The 17,478-nt window shown below is 43.2% G+C and overlaps 1 protein-coding gene across 1 annotated transcript in view; it reads right to left on the bottom strand.

Moving 5' to 3' along the window:
• The window catches only part of LOC495480 (uncharacterized), a gene marked incomplete in the record, with an annotated part of 30,553 nt that extends 13,277 nt beyond the window's left edge, over nt 1–17,276 (bottom strand). Inside the window, 6 exon segments of the mRNA NM_001095126.1 lie at nt 1,977–1,999; nt 4,422–4,482; nt 10,482–10,495; nt 10,498–10,501; nt 12,127–13,491; nt 17,163–17,276. Coding sequence (NP_001088595.1) covers nt 1,977–1,999; nt 4,422–4,482; nt 10,482–10,495; nt 10,498–10,501; nt 12,127–12,345 — 321 coding nt within the window.
• Between the last annotated feature and the right edge of the window lie 202 nt (nt 17,277–17,478).

Below are 17,478 nucleotides of genomic sequence, written 5' to 3'. Positions count from 1 at the left end.
TCTCTCTGCATAGGAATCCCATGAGGATGGCCTGGCAATGTCAAACTCCTCTATGTGGCCCAGGGACACCATTATGGAAATAATAAAGTCTCTTAAGTTCCCTTTTACTCACTGGAATCTTGTAGTTGTAGATTTTTTTATGGGTTACATCCCAATCCAGGTCGCCAGTATTATATTCCGGACCCTGTAGTAGTACACAAAAGATTCACAGTAGCTGGGAGTAGAACAAACTTTACTAGAAGGAAAGCATGGCTGAACTGCCAACAAGTTAGGAGAAAAGAGAGATAGAGAGGCAGATACTTGGGAAACAATAATCAGCAGAGCAGAGTGACACATCTCAGTTTAAGATGTAACAGCGCCATCTACTGGCATTACATTAACAGTCAATACATAACAGGTCCAATATGGAGGGTTAATTAACCCTCGATATTCGACTAGGAACTAAAATCCTTCGACTTCGAATATCGAAGTCGAAGGATTTAGCGCAAATGCTAAGATCGAACGATCGAAGGATTATTCCTTCGATCGAACGATTAAATCCTTCGAATCGAACGATTCGAAGGATTTAAATCCAACGATCGAAGGAATATCCTTCGATCAAAAAAACTTAGGCAAGCCTATGGGGACCTTCCCCATAGGCTAACATTGACTTCGGTAGCTTTTAGCTGCCGAACTAGGGGGTCGAAGTTTTTTTTAAAGAGGCAGTACTTCGACTATCGAATGGTCGAATAGTCGAACGATTTTTAGTTCGAATCCTTCGATTCGTAGTCGTAGTTGTAGTCAAAGGTCGAAGTAGCCCATTCGATGGTCGAAGTAGCCCAAAAAACACTTCGAAATTCGAAGTTTTTTTACTTCGAATCCTTCACTCGAGCTTGATGAATCGGCCCCTAAGTGGCAGTTATAATGTTTGACATCACTATGCACCATTTATAAGGTTAAACATTACAGTAATATCAGGACTCTGCATTATAAGCATATGTGTTACAGATACTTCTGGATTTTGTTTATTATATGTTCCCACAGAGCTCTTTCTCACCATAATGCTAATCCTAATAATCTCAGTGATTTTTCAGCCATGAGAAACTATTTATTTGTTAACAGAGGCGTAACTATAGAGGAAGCAGACCCTGCGGCTGCAGGGGGGCCCAGAAGGTATAGGGGCCCCATGAGGCCCTAATTCATATAAAATTTCAATAAATATTGGAGAAACAAGTCAACCCCAAAACATTTTGGGGGCCTGAAAAATAATTTGCTGTGGGGCCCAGTAATATCTAGTTATGCCACTGTTTGTTAATGTTCTGTTTTGCTTCTTTCAACTGTGACATTCACCCTTCCAGACTTAAAGTCGTTTTATAAGTGCTTTTCCCATAGGTTAAAAGTATATAGGGAAACATGGCTTCTACATCAGGCTGTTAACTTCCTTGCTGACTATGAAGAATCTGCTTTGTTGGCAGGGAAAAGGTGAAGGTGTTATCAGGTTTCCAGTTTCACTGACCCACATGGGTATCGTCCCACAGCGCCCTCTAGTGTTCCATAGAAGTTTCAGAGAAACATAATTATAGTTTATTCACCAATGAGAATTCTGCTGATCAACAACTTCATTATAAATGCAAAAGAAGTGACCAATGAGAATGCTGATTCCCAGCACTATGTCAGACATCTTGCTGTTATCTTACATATAGAGATAATGATGTCACTTTTTTCTTCATTATATGACACTGGATTCTCATTGGAGGATTTTTTTGCATTTTAATGCAAAAAAGAGGAACGTGTTTATTGTGCAATATTATTTTAATAACAGACTCCTGATGCTGCTGGACTACAGCTCCCACTCCCAGCATGCCTCAACCTTCATTATATGTTGTTAAATGATTATACGATTTGTAGTCCAGCGATTACAGTGCAGTGCTGCAGGGTTTACATCTCCTTTAAGAACACGACTTGTGAATTTAAAGACAAAGTGTTAGCCTCCTTACCTTTTCTGCGTAGTTTAACTTATCTGTTAAAAAAAAGACAGAAAATGTCACTACAAGTTTATTTTATTAAAAATAAAGAACATTTATATTTGCTTAGTATATTTATCTTATGTCAAGCCTGGCAGTCAGAATTTATATCTGCAATATGGGGGTCATTTAGAGAAATCCCAGAAACTGAGAGCACTGACTAGCACTTCCCCACCCGGCCCTCATGAATACAGTGTTGTCAAACACACCTGCTCTTGAATTGCCCCTGTGCCACCCTACTATGAATTTTGGGGGTATTTATACATGGAATTGCCCTTGGGCCATCCTACTATTAATTCTAGGGATATTTATACATTGAATTGTCCCTGTGCCATCCTACTATGAATACTGAGGGTATTCATACCTGAAATTGCCCCTGCGCTGCCCTACTATGAATTATGGGGATATTTATACATGGGATTGCCCCTGTGCCACCCTACTATGAATTCTGGGGGTATTTATACATGGAATTGCCCCTGTGCCACCCTACTATGAATTTTGGGGGTATTTATACATGGGATTGCTCCTGTGCCATCCTACTATGAATTCTGGGGATATTTATAGATGAAATTGCCCCTGTGCCATCCTACTATGAATTCTGGGGATATTTATAGATGGAATTGCCCCTGTGCCATCCTACTATGAATACTGAGGGTATGTTTACCTGAAATTACCCCTGTGCCACCCTACTACGAATTCTGGGGTGTATTTATAGATGGAATTGCCCCTGTGCCATCCTACTATGAATTTTGGGGGTGTTTATACGTGGAATTGCACCTGTGCAACTACTATGAATTATGGGGGTATTTATACATGGCATTTTCCCTATATTGCCAAATATTTATTAATGCTGTATTTATTAATGTTAATTAATCCACAGTGGAGCTGTATTTAAGGTGATTAAACAGGGACAACTGCCATTGGTCTATGGTCTATGGTGGTGTTCAACAAAGCAGTAGCTGTGTGTAGGAGACATATATTTAAATGAAGATAACAGCACAAGATTTAAACAAGGAGAGGAGTCAGTAGGGAATGATGGAGCTGGCAGAGCAAGATGGTGACAGTGACAGGAGACTGAGACAGTTTTCCAAGATCATGACTAGTTAAAGCCTGGAGACGGAAGGGCAATATGGATAGAGTAGAAAAATATGGAGACAGTAGGTCAATAGTGAGACAGAAGGACATGTCTGTGATAGTACAGAATGATGGAAACAGTAGAGCAAGACTTAGTGCAAGATGGAGTGGGTGGGGTTTCTGTTTCTGATAGTACAGCATGACGGAGACAGTAGGGTAATGTCCTGCAGCAGCTCAGGTACCCAAAGTTTACCCACACAACAAAAAGCAGATGAACCCCTGGTTGGACTTTTGGCTACAGGTATTGGTGTGGGCAAGCAGATCTGTAGGTTGTAGGTCTCATATATACAGTATGTCTATGGAGATTTGTATTCATCCCGGTCATAATATACAGTATCTAGTAGAGTCAAGTCCTTCAGTTTACTTCAGTGGACTTTATTCATGTGCTTTAAATTAAACTGAAGAAGCCACAGATGAGTGGTGAAAGGTTTTCAAGAAAACTCAAAGTTCAGTTGCTTTAGACTTAACTCTACTAGATACTGGTCTGAAACATAGCTTTTATATGTATATATATATTTTTACTCTATTAAACTTTTTGCTCTTTTTTTTTTTACTCCTGTCTAATGCTGGTACTGCTGCTTCTAGTTTAAATCAACAGAACTTCTAGATTAATGGTGGTTAGTGGGTAGCAGGTCTGGTTGAGAAGCGTGTCCAATTGGGTAGAAAATTTGGACCTGCACAGGACTCTAGCGTAGGGAAAGATTAAGAAATCAGGGCCAGGTTTATACAGTAGGGCACAATGGAGGGGGAATAGTGATGGGCGAATTTATTCGCCAGGCGCGAATTCGCGGCGAATTTGCGTGATTCGCGGCAGGCGAATAAATTCGCGAAACGCCCGCGAAAATTCGCAGAAAAAATTCGCCGGCGTCAAAATTTTTTTTCGAAAAAACGGACGCCGGCGTAAAAAACGGGCGCCGGCGTCGCAAAAACGAGACGCCGGCGCCGTTTCGCTAATTTTTCGCCGTTTCGCTAATTTCACGCGAAATTCGAGAATTTTTCGGCGAAGCGAAACGGCACAAATTCGCCCATCACTAAGGGGGAACATATATATATATATACAATACAGGGCTGCCCTGCTCAAAAATGTTACACAGTTACTGAAAACCAGACAGAAATCCAACCCATTGTGTCCCAAGGACATATAAAGTTCCTTATGTTATACCTCCACCCAGATGTCATCACTCCCACCATGAAGCATCGTAACTCTGTCCCTGAACTCATCAACCCACCCTGCTTTACCCACTGGCAAAGGAGTCAATCTAGTAAGGTGAGGAGATTTCTTACCACGGGACCATCTTGGATATAAATCTTGGTCATATAGTCTGGTGAAATTGAAAGAATCCCCTAAGGAAGATATGTGGGAGAAGGATCCTAGTTTTATAACAATAGAACAACATGAATATGCAGCATCAACTGGTGTTTAGTATAATTATGACATTTTTCAATTCAGTAGTTTTTTCTACTTCAATATTTGAAAAACAGCCACAAATAGAAAACAGAAAGTAATTGAATAAAAAAAAAAAAAAAAAGATTCTCGTAAACTACTTAAAAAACATCTGAAATGAAAAAGTGATGAAGGTGAACAATCCCTTCACGGTGATACATTGTATCAAGACACAGAGCACCTATTATGTGCAGGTAGCTTAGTGAAACCACTTGGAGGTAAATATAATTAATGTAAAAAAAGCTAACTACCACAACTACCAAATCTTGCTCAAGATAGTACTTTGGACATAAGACTAACAAGACTGGCTTACCTGCTCCAGAATTAACATTCATTTTCATTCCTCACTTTTTCGCAACTGATTTAAGAAGAGATTCACATATGACCACAGAGACTATTATCCACTGTTACTATAGACACCATCTCTCCCTACTATATCTGCTATCCCACAGTCACACTCCCTTCCCAGAGACTATTATCCCACTGTTACTATAGGCCATCCATCTCTCCCTACTATACCTGCTATCCCACAGTCACACTCCCTTCCCAGAGACTATTATCCCACTGTTACTATAGGCACCATCTCTCCCTACTATAACCTTCTATCCAACAGTCACACTCCCTTCCCAGAGACTATTATCCACTGTTACTATAGGCACCATCTCTCCCTACTATACCTGCTATCCCACAGTCACACTCCCTTCCCAGAGACTATTATCCACTGTTACTATAGACACCATCTCTCTCCTACTATACCTGCTATCCCACAGTCACACTCCCTTCCCAGAGACTATTATCCACTGTTACTATAGGCACCATCTCTCCCTACTATACCTGCTATCCCACAGTCACACTCCCTTCCCAGAGACTATTATCCACTGTTACTATAGACACCATCTTTCCCTACTATACCTGCTATCCCACAGTCCACACTCCCTTCCCAGAGACTATTATCCACTGTTACTATAGACACCATCTCTCCCTACTATACCTGCTATCCCACAGTCACACTCCCTCCCAGAGACTTATCCCACTGTTACTATAGGCACATCTCTCCCTACTATACCTGCATCCCACAGCCACACTCCCTTCCCAGAGACTATTATCCCCTGTTACTATAGGACCACTTCCCTACTATACCGCCATCCCAATCACACTCCCTTCCAGAGATATTATCCACTGTTACTATAGCACCATCTCTCCCTACTATACCTGCTATCCCACAGTCACACTCCCTTCCCGAGACTATTATCCCTTTACTATAGGCACCATCTCTCCACTATACCTGCTATCCCACAGCACACCCCTTCCAGAGACTATTATCCACTGTACTATAGAACCATCTTCCTACTATACCGCTATCCCACAGTCACACTCCCTTCCCAGAACTATTATCCATTGTACTATAGGCACCATCTCTCCCTACTATCCTCTATCCCACAGTCACACCCCTTCCCAGAGACTATATCCACTTTACATAGCACCATCTCTCCCTACTAACCTGCTATCCACAGTCACACTCCCTTCCCAGAGACTATTATCCACTGTTCTATAGCACCATCTCTCCCTACTATACCTGCTATCCCACACCACTCCCTCCCAGAGAATTATCCACTGTTCTATAGGCACCATCTCTCCACTATACCCTATCCCACAGTCACACTCCCTTCCCAGAGATATTATCCACTGTTACTATAGGCACCATCTCTCCCACTATACTGCTATCCCACAGTCACACTCCTTCCCAAGACTATTATCCACTGTTATATAGGCACCATCCTTCCCTACTATACCTGCTATCCACATCACACCCCTTCCCAGAGACTATTACCACTGTTACTATAGCACCTCCTCCCTCTATACCTGCTATCCACAGTCACACTCCCTCCCAAACTATTCCATGTACTTAGGCACATCTCTCCCACTTACCTGCTATCCACAGCAACTCCCTTCCCAGAATATTATCCACTGTTCTTGGACTCCCTACATACCGCATCCCACGTCATCCTCCCGGGTATTCCACTGACATGCCATCCTCCCTACCCCACCCCTCCAGACCAAGCCACTTCCCTTTCCCAAAGAATTCCATTAATAGAACTTTCCTACTATCCTCTTCCCTCCACTCCTTAAACTTTCCTGTTTTATCCCATCTTCCTACTAACCTGCTATCCCCAGTCAATCCTTCCCGGACCCTTACATAGCACCATTCCCTACTATCTCTATCCAGACATCCTCAGAACTATTATCCCGTTCTAAGCACCATCTCTCCCTACTATACTGTATCCACACCATCCCTCCCAGAGAATTATCCACTGTTACATAGCCACCATCTCTCCTCTATACCTGCTATCCACAGTCCCTCCTTCAGAGCTATTTCCACTGTTACATAGCACATCTCTCCTATATACCTGCTATCCACATCACACCCCTCCAGAGACTATTATCCACTGTACATAGCACATCTCTCCACTATACCTCTATCCACATCACACTCCTTCCAGAGACTATATCATGTTACTATGCCCCCCACTATACCTTATCCCACAGTCCATCCTCCCAGAGACTATTATCCATGTTATAACCCATCTCTCCCATATACCTAATCCACAGTCAACTCCTCCCAGAGACATTATCACTGTATATAGCACCATCTTCCTACTTTACTGCTCCCACAGTCACACTCCCTTCCAGAGACTATTATCCACTGTTACTATAGCACATCTCTCCCTACTATACCTGCTATCCCACACAACTCCTCCAGAGACTATTATCCCACTGGTTACTATAGGCACCATCTCTCCCTACTATACCTGCTATCCCCCAGTCACACTCCCTTCCCCGAGACTATTATCACTGTTACTATAGGCACCATCTCTCCCTACTATACCTGCTATTCCCACAGTCACACTCCCTTCCAGAGACTATTATCCCACTGTTACTATAGGCACCATCTCTCCCTACTATACCTGCTATCCCCCAGTCACACTCCCTTCCAGAGACTATTATCCACTGTTACTATAGGCACCATCTCTCCCTACTATACCTGCTATCCCACAGTCACACTCCCTTCCAGAGACTATTATCTACTGTTACTATAGGCACCATCTCTCCCTAACTATACCTGCTATCCCACAGTCACATCCCTTCCCAGAGACTATTATCCCACTGTTACTATAGACACCATCTCTCCCTACTATACCATGCTATCCCAACAGTCACACTCCTCTTCCCAGAGACTATTATCCACTGTTACTATAGGCACCATCTCTCCCTTACTATACCTGTCTATCCCACAGTACCACTCCCTTCCCAGAGACTATTATCCACTGTTACTATAGCACCATCTCTTCCCAATCTATACCTACTATCCCACATCACACTTCCCTTTCCCCAGAGACTATTATCCACTGTTACTATAGGCACCATCTCTCCCTACTATACCTGCTATCCCACATCACACTCCCTTCCCAGAGACTATTTATCCACTGTTACTATAGCACCATCTCTCCCTACTATACCTGCTATCCCACAGTCACACTCCCTTCCCAGAGGGCTATTATCCACTGTTACTATAGGCACCATTCTCCCCTACTATACCTGCTATCCCACATCACACTTCCCTTCCCAGAGACTTATTATCCACTGTTACTATAAGGGACCATCTCTTCCCTTTCTATAAACCTGCTAATCCCACAGTCACACTCCCTTCTCAGAGACTATTATCCACTGTTACTAAGACACCATTTCTCCCCTACTATACCTGCTATCCCACCAGTCACACTCCCTTCCCCGAGGGCTTTTTATCCACTGTTACTATAGACACCATCTCTCCCTACTAAAACCTGCTATTCCCACAGTCCACTCCCCTTCCCAGAGACCTATTATCCCACTGTTACTATAGGCACCATCTCTTTCCCTACTATACCTGTTAATCCCACAGTCACACTCCCTTCCCAGAGGACTATTATCCACTGTTTCTATAGGCCCCTCTCTCCCTACTATACCTGCTATCCCACAGTCACACTTCCCTTCTCAGAGACTATTATCCACTGTTACTTTTAGGACACCATTTCTCCCTACTATACCTGGCTATCCACAGTCACACTCCCTTCCCAGAGACTATTATCCACTGTTTCTAATAGACACCATTTCTCCCTACTATACCTGCTATCCCACAGTCACACTCCCTTCCCAGAGACTATTATCCACTGTTACTATAGACACCATCTCTCCCTACTATACCTGCTATCCCACAGTCACACTCCCTTCCCAGAGACTATTATCCCACTGTTACTATAGGCACCATCTCTCCCTACTATACCTGTTATCCCACAGTCACACTCCCTTCCCAGAGACTATTATCCACTGTTACTATAGGCACCATCTCTCCCTACTATACCTGCTATCCCACAGTCACACTCCCTTCTCAGAGACTATTATCCACTGTTACTATAGACACCATTTCTCCCTACTATACCTGCTATCCCACAGTCACACTCCCTTCCCAGAGACTATTATCCACTGTTACTATAGACACCATTTCTCCCTACTATACCTGCTATCCCACAGTCACACTCCCTTCCCAGAGACTATTATCCACTGTTACTATAGACACCATCTCTCCCTACTATACCTGCTATCCCACAGTCACACTCCCTTCCCAGAGACTATTATCCACTGTTACTATAGACACCATCTATCCCTACTATACCTGCTATCCCACAGTCACACTCCCTTTCCTGGGATAACAAGTACAGTAGGAAGAGATGGTGCCTATTGTAACAGCCACGCTCCCTACCAGAGAACAGATACACGCTTAGTCTAAATTTACTAGGGATCCATTCCATCTATCTTCCCAAACCCTTTTACCCCTTTCTTTCATACACATTGCTCTTGTCTAATTTACTGATCTTTTCCTACTGGAGCAATAAATCTATTCCTTCAACTCCAAATGTCAAACCTTTCTCTGGCCATGAAACCTGTATGAAATGATTCCTGCTGCCAATCATCTACTGGCATCTTGATGGAAAACACCTAAAACTATGCCAAATGGTGACATCTATCATCTATAGAACCCTAGAGGATAATCAACTTGGTACATTGTGGGTCTGCATTTACAGATGAAGCCAGAATGGATTGTACATCTGGTGCGCTGAAACGTTAGATAATTGGCAGCAAGTGCGATATCTTAAATTGTCCAGTCGCATTTATCGCAGTTACCTGCATGCAGTTCCAGCTATGGCCACTAGAGGTAAGTAAGTAAATCCCAATGCCTCCTCCATTCACCCCTATAGTAGCTGCTGGCTTTCTGATTGTTGGGATTACCTGTGAGAGGAGTGGGGGATGGTTTAGAGCTAAGTGATCTCGTTACAGTTTCAGACAAGTATGTGAGGAGTCTCAGCAATGGAGTTCCTGTCATTTGAAGTACACAGAGGCCCAACCAGCCCCCCAACCAGCCCATTAAATAATAACTGTCTATGGGAAATTACAGCAGCCCCTCTGGCATTTGTCAGAACTCATAGATTGCCATTCGAGGCCTGCTGGGTGACATCTGTCATTAGCCCACTACTTTTTTAAGTGTAGCGGGGGCAAATATGTCAGCTGATAGGGGAATAATATGTTTACAGGTAAGATGGAAGGCTCCAGTGGTATATTTGCGATTTTCGTAAAGATTGAGTGAATATTTGTTCTAAGTCTGTCTCAGTCTCCGGGACTCCTTGGAGGTGGATTTTGACTCTTCTGGACCTATTTTATAAGTCTTTGAAAAGACATAAAAGATTCAAGGGTTTCATGATCAGTATGCACGGCTGCCACTTATCTCTCAGTGTGGTCCTCTAGGGCACTCATCAGTAATGGAGCGCACATGGAGCGTTAGCTCTGCTGCTTCCTGGCTGCATATTTTTAGCATAACTGCGTTCATGTTTTCGGGTCAACCTAGTGGTGCAACTACCGGGGGAGCAGGAGGTGCGATTGGGCCAGGCAGGACCGCCATCAGAAATCACAGGGCCCCATACGACAAAATTTCCTGGGCCCCCTGGGCTGCGCCGACTGCAAGCCCCACCTACAGGTCCGCCCTCCCCACCCCACAGGTCCCCCCCACCACACAGTAAAAAACAAAAAAAAATATTGGTGGCTAGGGTTCCCACATATTAATAAAAAATAAAAAGATATTGGTGGTCAGGGCCCCCCATAATAAAACATTTGTGGCCAGGGCCCCCCCATTATGAGAAAAAAAATTGGTGGCCAGCCCCCCCCCCACATTATAAGAAAATTGGTGGCCAGGGCACCTTAAATGTCCATGCCTTCCCAAGTCGTCAGCATTCAGAAAGATGGGGGGCCTGGCTAATCAAGTAAGTGTGGCATGGCCGGGCCTCCCTTACCCCCGGGCCCCCTAGAACTCTCTGCCCTGTCCCCCCCTGATGGCTGCCCTGGGGCCAGGGCCATCACCCCCTCAGGGCCCCCAGGCAGCTTGCACACCGCTGATTTCCGCGCAGAAAATAGCGTACGGCGGGGGGGCCCGGCTTCACGTCCTGCACCAGGGCCCACCCCCCTCTAGTTACGTTACTGGGTCTACCTACGCTCCGCTGTTTACTGACAGACACAGTGGAGTGTATTAAACATTTTAAAATGATGGGTGAAATATTTTGCCACGAAAAAATGTTCATGGACAGTAATATACAGTAAAAAAAGTCATGCAGTTTGGAAAAAGTCACGTGCAAGAATGTCCATTGACTTCAGTGAGCTTCACCCACTGTTTTGCGAATTTTCTGTAAAAAAAGGCAGAGTCACCTGTCCCTTCTGAGGAATAAAACACCAACAGTGGCAGAAGTCATTTTTAAAATGTCGGCACCAGCATTTCCACATACACGCTGTAGTTGGCCAGGTATTAACAGCACATTAAGTTTCTCTTTGTTGATTCATTTACGTGTGGATTACGTTTTTCCAGGTATTGTGGCAATTTTTCCCTACATATGTATTGGATATTTAGTTGATGCTGCAGCATTTCAGTACATCACAGATAAAGGCTAGTTTTGACTACTCTAAAGCAGCTAAATGGTTTAGTTGTTTGCTTTTAAAATAAGAGGTCATAAGTTCAATTCTCTTTTCTGCCTTTAATTTTATTCATTTCTCGAATTCGTTTTGACATGTAGAATTTTCATTTTATGACACATTAAACATTTTAGTAATAAAAAGCCATAGCGGCACCATCAAATTATTGATTATCCAGGAATGGACTTTTTTTTGGTGGGGCTAAATGTCATGAAATTGCTTGAGCCAAATTGAGTGTCTTTTGTTTCCTTATTTTCTTTAAGATACACGATTGAGCTTAATATGTTGTAAAATGTACATTATAATTTTAAATATCAATTACAGAAAATTGTGGGACTTCGGGTATTGAACCCAGTACCTTTGGCAGCAAAAGCAAACACCTAACCAAATGCGCCACCACAATATCACTGTTCAGGATTTTACTTTATCTGCAGAAGTACAATCCGTTCTGGCTTCATCTGTAGGTAGTTCGTATTAATAAATAATAACTCTACCTGTTGTCTGTGAGATGGAGCTGGCCAAGATCTTCTTCATCTGATTACGTTTGTCTGTGATGGAGTTGTGCTCCTCTTGAAGTGAGTCATCTGTGGCAATCTCGCTCCACTTTGCCTCAGAACCTTCTATAATACATGACTTTTTCTCCTTCTCACTGATAAGGAAGAGTTTACAAGCGTAACGTTCAATGCTCGGTTGAGAATGTATGATTTCTCTCATCTTAGCGTCACTGCTGTCCATCAGGTCATCTATCACTACAATGACATTTTCTTTGCCTACAGACAGAGAACAAGAAGTGAATAATGGAGTGACTGTGATACTAACTACCACTTTACAATAATAGAGCCAAAAGATAGCAAGTGCTTGAAATACAGATGGAGCACAGTTTGAAATATTGTGTTGTGGTGCACAATTTGAGACGTGTTTGCTTCATTCGTGTATAAGCATTGGTTCAGGGCTATGTATTTTTTATTACTAAGGCTACAGGTTTAATTAAAACATAACAAGCTATTTTTATACGAGGCAACCACACAAAGTAGAGCAATGGACATTTCTATTAGTAAAACAATTATAGATGGAGCAAACTCTACTTTAATTTTTCGCTCAGATGGTTCTCCATGCCCAACGTCGTCATGTGACTCCAATCAAACAGATCATTACCAAACCTCTTTTATTTGACGTTGCTGAGTTGCATTGTCATGTCAGGACACAGTTAGCTCCATCTGTAGGTAGAGTCTGCAATATGTAACTATGCTGTCATTCTCAAACAGCCATGGGAATGCTGGTTTAAATCATTCATAATTCAATTTTCAAAACAAAAAGGAACCCCGGCCTGGCCAAGAAAAAAAGTCATACTCATTGAGATGATTGCTAGCTGGCCCTAGCCTAAAAGTATCTTTTGATATTGTTGGTCAGAAGTCTGTGTTGGTCTACAGATCTCGTACCTCTCAACATTTCTAGCCTTTCAGCTGTTGAAAAATCTGCACCCCAATACCAGGGGTATTTTGTCCTATTTCTAAGTGGGGGGGGGGAGCACATGTAGCAGTAGAACAGAGTTTATGTAGTGGATTCTTCTCACCAAGTATTTGACATAAATATTCCAGCTCTTCATCATACAAACAGTCAGTCACATCTGTAATGTTCAGCCTCCCTCTCTTCAGAGTGTGGTATAGGATGGCGAACGAACACTTGGACACATTCTCCTTGAACTCCATGAAGCGGTTGCTGACGTACTTGGGGAGGACATTGTAGAACGATATATGGTGTAACAGACTTATCAGCCAGTTGTAATTCTCTCTGCCATCTCTTGAGAAGATCCCAACAGTGGGGCTAGTTATGGTCATTTTTCAGAACTTTCCACTTCACCTGAAGAAGCAACAACAAGAGTTTACTATGGGTAATGATGGCATTGTGTTATGGTACAGTATCTTCTTGTAAAGACTATAAACATATTTATGGTTTTCATGCTTCACAGAGAGGAAGGAACCTGAAATCAATTCTTTTCCCCAGTTCTCAAGATCCAGCAGCCCACATACAATGTCCACCACAATGCCGTGAAGGCACAAACCACATTTTTTTTCTTGCACAAAACCCTGTAAAGCGCAAAATCCCTGTAGGTTAATTTGATTACAGCATAAAACATGTTAGAAATGTAGTCAGTCAACATCAGGAGATGAGTTCTTCAGAAACATCCTTCAACAATAAATACCTTCAGAGAGCTATGTGTCCCTCTGGTTTGAGTAATAGCAGAAAGCCAACATTCCACAGTTATTATTTGTCGTTTATCTTCCTTCTGCTGAAGAACCCGTAATCATGTCGTTCTTATTGGGCTTTAAACTGTATTTTTTAAGTACAAGACTGTCATTAATCTATTGGTTCTTTCCTCTCCTAAAGTCCTAAAGGGTGTGAGTCAATAGAAAGATGGACCAGTGGATAGTACTGCTGTCTTTCATCACTGGGGTCCTGAATTTGACTCCCACCTTCTTTCCTTGTGTCTCCTTTAATCAAATCATATGCCGCCCCAGTAGAGATTGTAACCTGAGGTCCCTATGACACAAAACAGAACATTTGCTGCCATTTAACCTACCTGTATAATGCATGGGAGGAAACCAGTACAAACGCATGCAGGCATTGTAAGTTATAATATACCTAATCTAATTGATCAACCTCTGTGTTTCTCACTTCCTCTTGTCTTCTTTTTTACTTCCTTGGTTTGTGACGAAAAGTCACATGATTTCCCTTCCTGTCCCTAATTTGCATATCGAAATTAGGATTCAGATTCGGTTGAGCCAGGCACAATGATTCAGCGAATGCGAATCCTGCAGAAAAAGGCCAAATCCTGGCCAACTCCCAAACCGAATTCTGGATGCAGGCCAGTCAACTTTATACATGTGTTATAGAATGGCCAATTCTAAGCAACTTTTCTATTGGTCTCCATTATTTATTCTTCATAGATTTTTTAAATTATTTTCATTTTTCTTCCAACTCTTTACAGCTTTCAAATGGGGGTCGCCGACCCCATCTAAAAATTGCTCCTTTTTATTACTTATCTTTCTATTCAGGCCTCTCCTGTTCATATTCCAGTCTCTGGTTTGCTAGGGTAATTTGGACCCTAGCAACCAAATTGCAGAAATTGGAAACTGGAGAGCTGCTGAATAAAAAGCTAAATAATTCAAAAACCCACAAATAATGAAAAAATGAACACTAGCTGTAAATTGTTTCAGAATACCCCTCTCTACATCATACTACAAGTGCAAGTACAAGGTTCTGTTTTATTATTAGAGAGAAAAAGGAAATAATGTTTACAAATCTGGATTATTTTATTACAATGGGGTCTATGGGGTAAATTCACTAACCTCCAAAAATTCGCCAGCGACAGCTTCTCTCACAGCGCAACACTTCGCCAGGTGTAGATTCGCCAGGACAACGCTAATTCACTAAAATCCAAAGTTGTGTTTCCAGGGCGCCGAACGCTGGCGAAGTAGCGCTAGCAGTAGTGCGCAGGGTCGGACTGGGAGGCATGGGGCCCACCGGGGCTATTGCCCCAGGGCCCCCTCCAGCCGCCACTGCCGCTCTGGAGTGCTGCAGGGGGTTAGTGCGCATGCGCGCGGCGCCGCGTTTGTGCGCATGCGCGCGGCGCCGCGTTTGTGCGCATGCGCAGCCATTCTATTCTAACGTGACCCCAAACAAAGTGGGGTCGCGCCGCCCCACTAAGTAGCGGATCTGGGCCGGTAGTGCGCCAAGCAAAGTGAAGTTCGCTAGCGTTGGCTAATTTGCATACGAACGGAAGTTAAAGTTAAATGTTGCAGCAAATACATTACACTACACAAGCCCGGGAAACCTTAATAAAAGAAAATAGAGTTGTTATATTGCCCTACACATGAGGGTACGCACATGTGAGCTTGGGGGGGGGGGGGTACAATTGCGAGTGCAGGGGGGAAGGTGTGTACACCAGGGGCATACCTCCCAACTGTCCCATTTTTAGAGGGACAGTCCCTCTTTTGACAGCTCAACCCGCAGTCCCCCGTTTGTACTGGAAAGTCACATTTTTCTCTGCACTGAACAGCCAGAAAAATAAATAATATTTCTAACTTAATTGGCTTTTGACAGAAAGCCCAGAACAGCCACAGCTTCAGATAAGATACTTTTGTAACAATTTTGAGATAAGCAAATAAGAAATTGTAACAATATAAGATAACAGGTCCTTTGGGAAAAGTTAGACTCACAGGTTAAAGGGCAATTTACCTTCATTAGCAAAACTGTAATAACTGAAAAAAACATGTTCAAACTTTCATAACCTGCCAACTTTTGTAACATGAACATGGTAATTAGGGGTGTGGCTTCAAAAATGGGCATGGTCAAAAAAAACCTTTTTTTGTCCCTCTTTTTATTTCCAAAATGTTGGGAGGCATGCAGGGGTCCAGAGAGGGTTTTGCAGTATGCGCGGCAGGGTAGGAGGGGAGTCTCTGAGACAGCAGCCCCGGTGGGCCCTGGGCCCCCCAGTCCGACCTAAACAGTAATTGAATTATCAATTGAAAATAGTCTTTGTGGGATTCTGAACTTTCTGGGTTTTTGGTTTGTGGATAAGTGATCCCATATCCTGGAATGTATTTATGGTGTCACAATGTTATAAATCTTCTGTCTCTCTACTAAGTGAAAGCATTTGCATGTATGCATTATGTATGTGTGTATGTGTATAAGATGTATATATTGTATAAAACCATCACAAGGTAGAAATACACTGCAGAGATCAGCTCACACCCTCCTCTCTCCCATGAGAGTTTCCCAACAGGCCCTGGGCTTGTGTATCACAACAGTACCTGGGGTGTAACTACAGAGGAAGCAGATCCTGGGGCTGCAGGGGGGGGCCAGGATGTATATCGGCCCTAATTAATGAGCAATTTTAATGTATATTGGTACTGATGGGCAAATCTATGGCTTTTCGCTTCGCCGAAAAAAAAAAACTTGAATTTACAGAGAAATTCACAAATTGGTGAAATATTTGCAAAAAGCATTGAAGTCAATGGGCGTCCGAATAATATTGATTTGCGTAAATTTTTGCAGTTTAGCGAATGTATTCGCGGACGGCGAAACACTGAAATTCGCTGCAAATCCGTGCCTGGTGAATTTATTCACACATCGTTATATATTGGTAAAACAGGACAACCTCTGGAGATTTTGGGGGCCCCTCAGACAGTGCCGAGCCAAGTCGGCCGAGCACCCTAGGCAACCCAGCCAACTACGCTGCCCCCACCACTCGCGCATGCGCTGAAGTGCCCAAACGGCGATGCGTGTGCATGCGCAGAAGAGCGGAAAGGAAACACGAGTGCACATGCACCAAAAAGCACACACCCGCAAGAACTGCCACAGCTTCTGGACACAGCGGTCCAAACTAGGGGTATGTGCCTGGCGCCCCTCTACCCTTGTGCTCTAGGCACGTACCTCTTCTGCCTACATCTAGTTCTAACCCTGCCCTCAGATGTCCAGTAACATCAAGTTATGACACTGAATGGCACCAACCCATGAGAGTCACTTACCTGCTGTATCCCCCTGTGTCAGTGCAGAGACTCTCCCACCCACACCTTGCAGGCAGCTCAGTCGCTGGAGGAGAAAATAAAGGAAAAATATATTTATTCTCTGCTGTGAATCCCAGAGCGCGAATGTGACACCACTGAGCACTTTCCCTTTCTTTTCCACTGACATCTGATCCTTTTCTCTGATAAATGCAAGTTCTACACTAAATGGCAGTGTGTTGGGCGTTTCCTTAAATGAGAAGGATCTAGTGGTTTTGTAGATAACACGTTGTCTAATTCTGGGCAGTGTCATTCTGTGGCTACTAAAGCAAATAAAGTT

Source organism: Xenopus laevis, chromosome 9_10L (assembly GCF_017654675.1).
Source record: "Xenopus laevis strain J_2021 chromosome 9_10L, Xenopus_laevis_v10.1, whole genome shotgun sequence".
NCBI classification, from domain to species: Eukaryota; Metazoa; Chordata; class Amphibia; order Anura; family Pipidae; genus Xenopus; species Xenopus laevis.
This window is presented reverse-complemented; position numbering and strand designations above follow the sequence as displayed.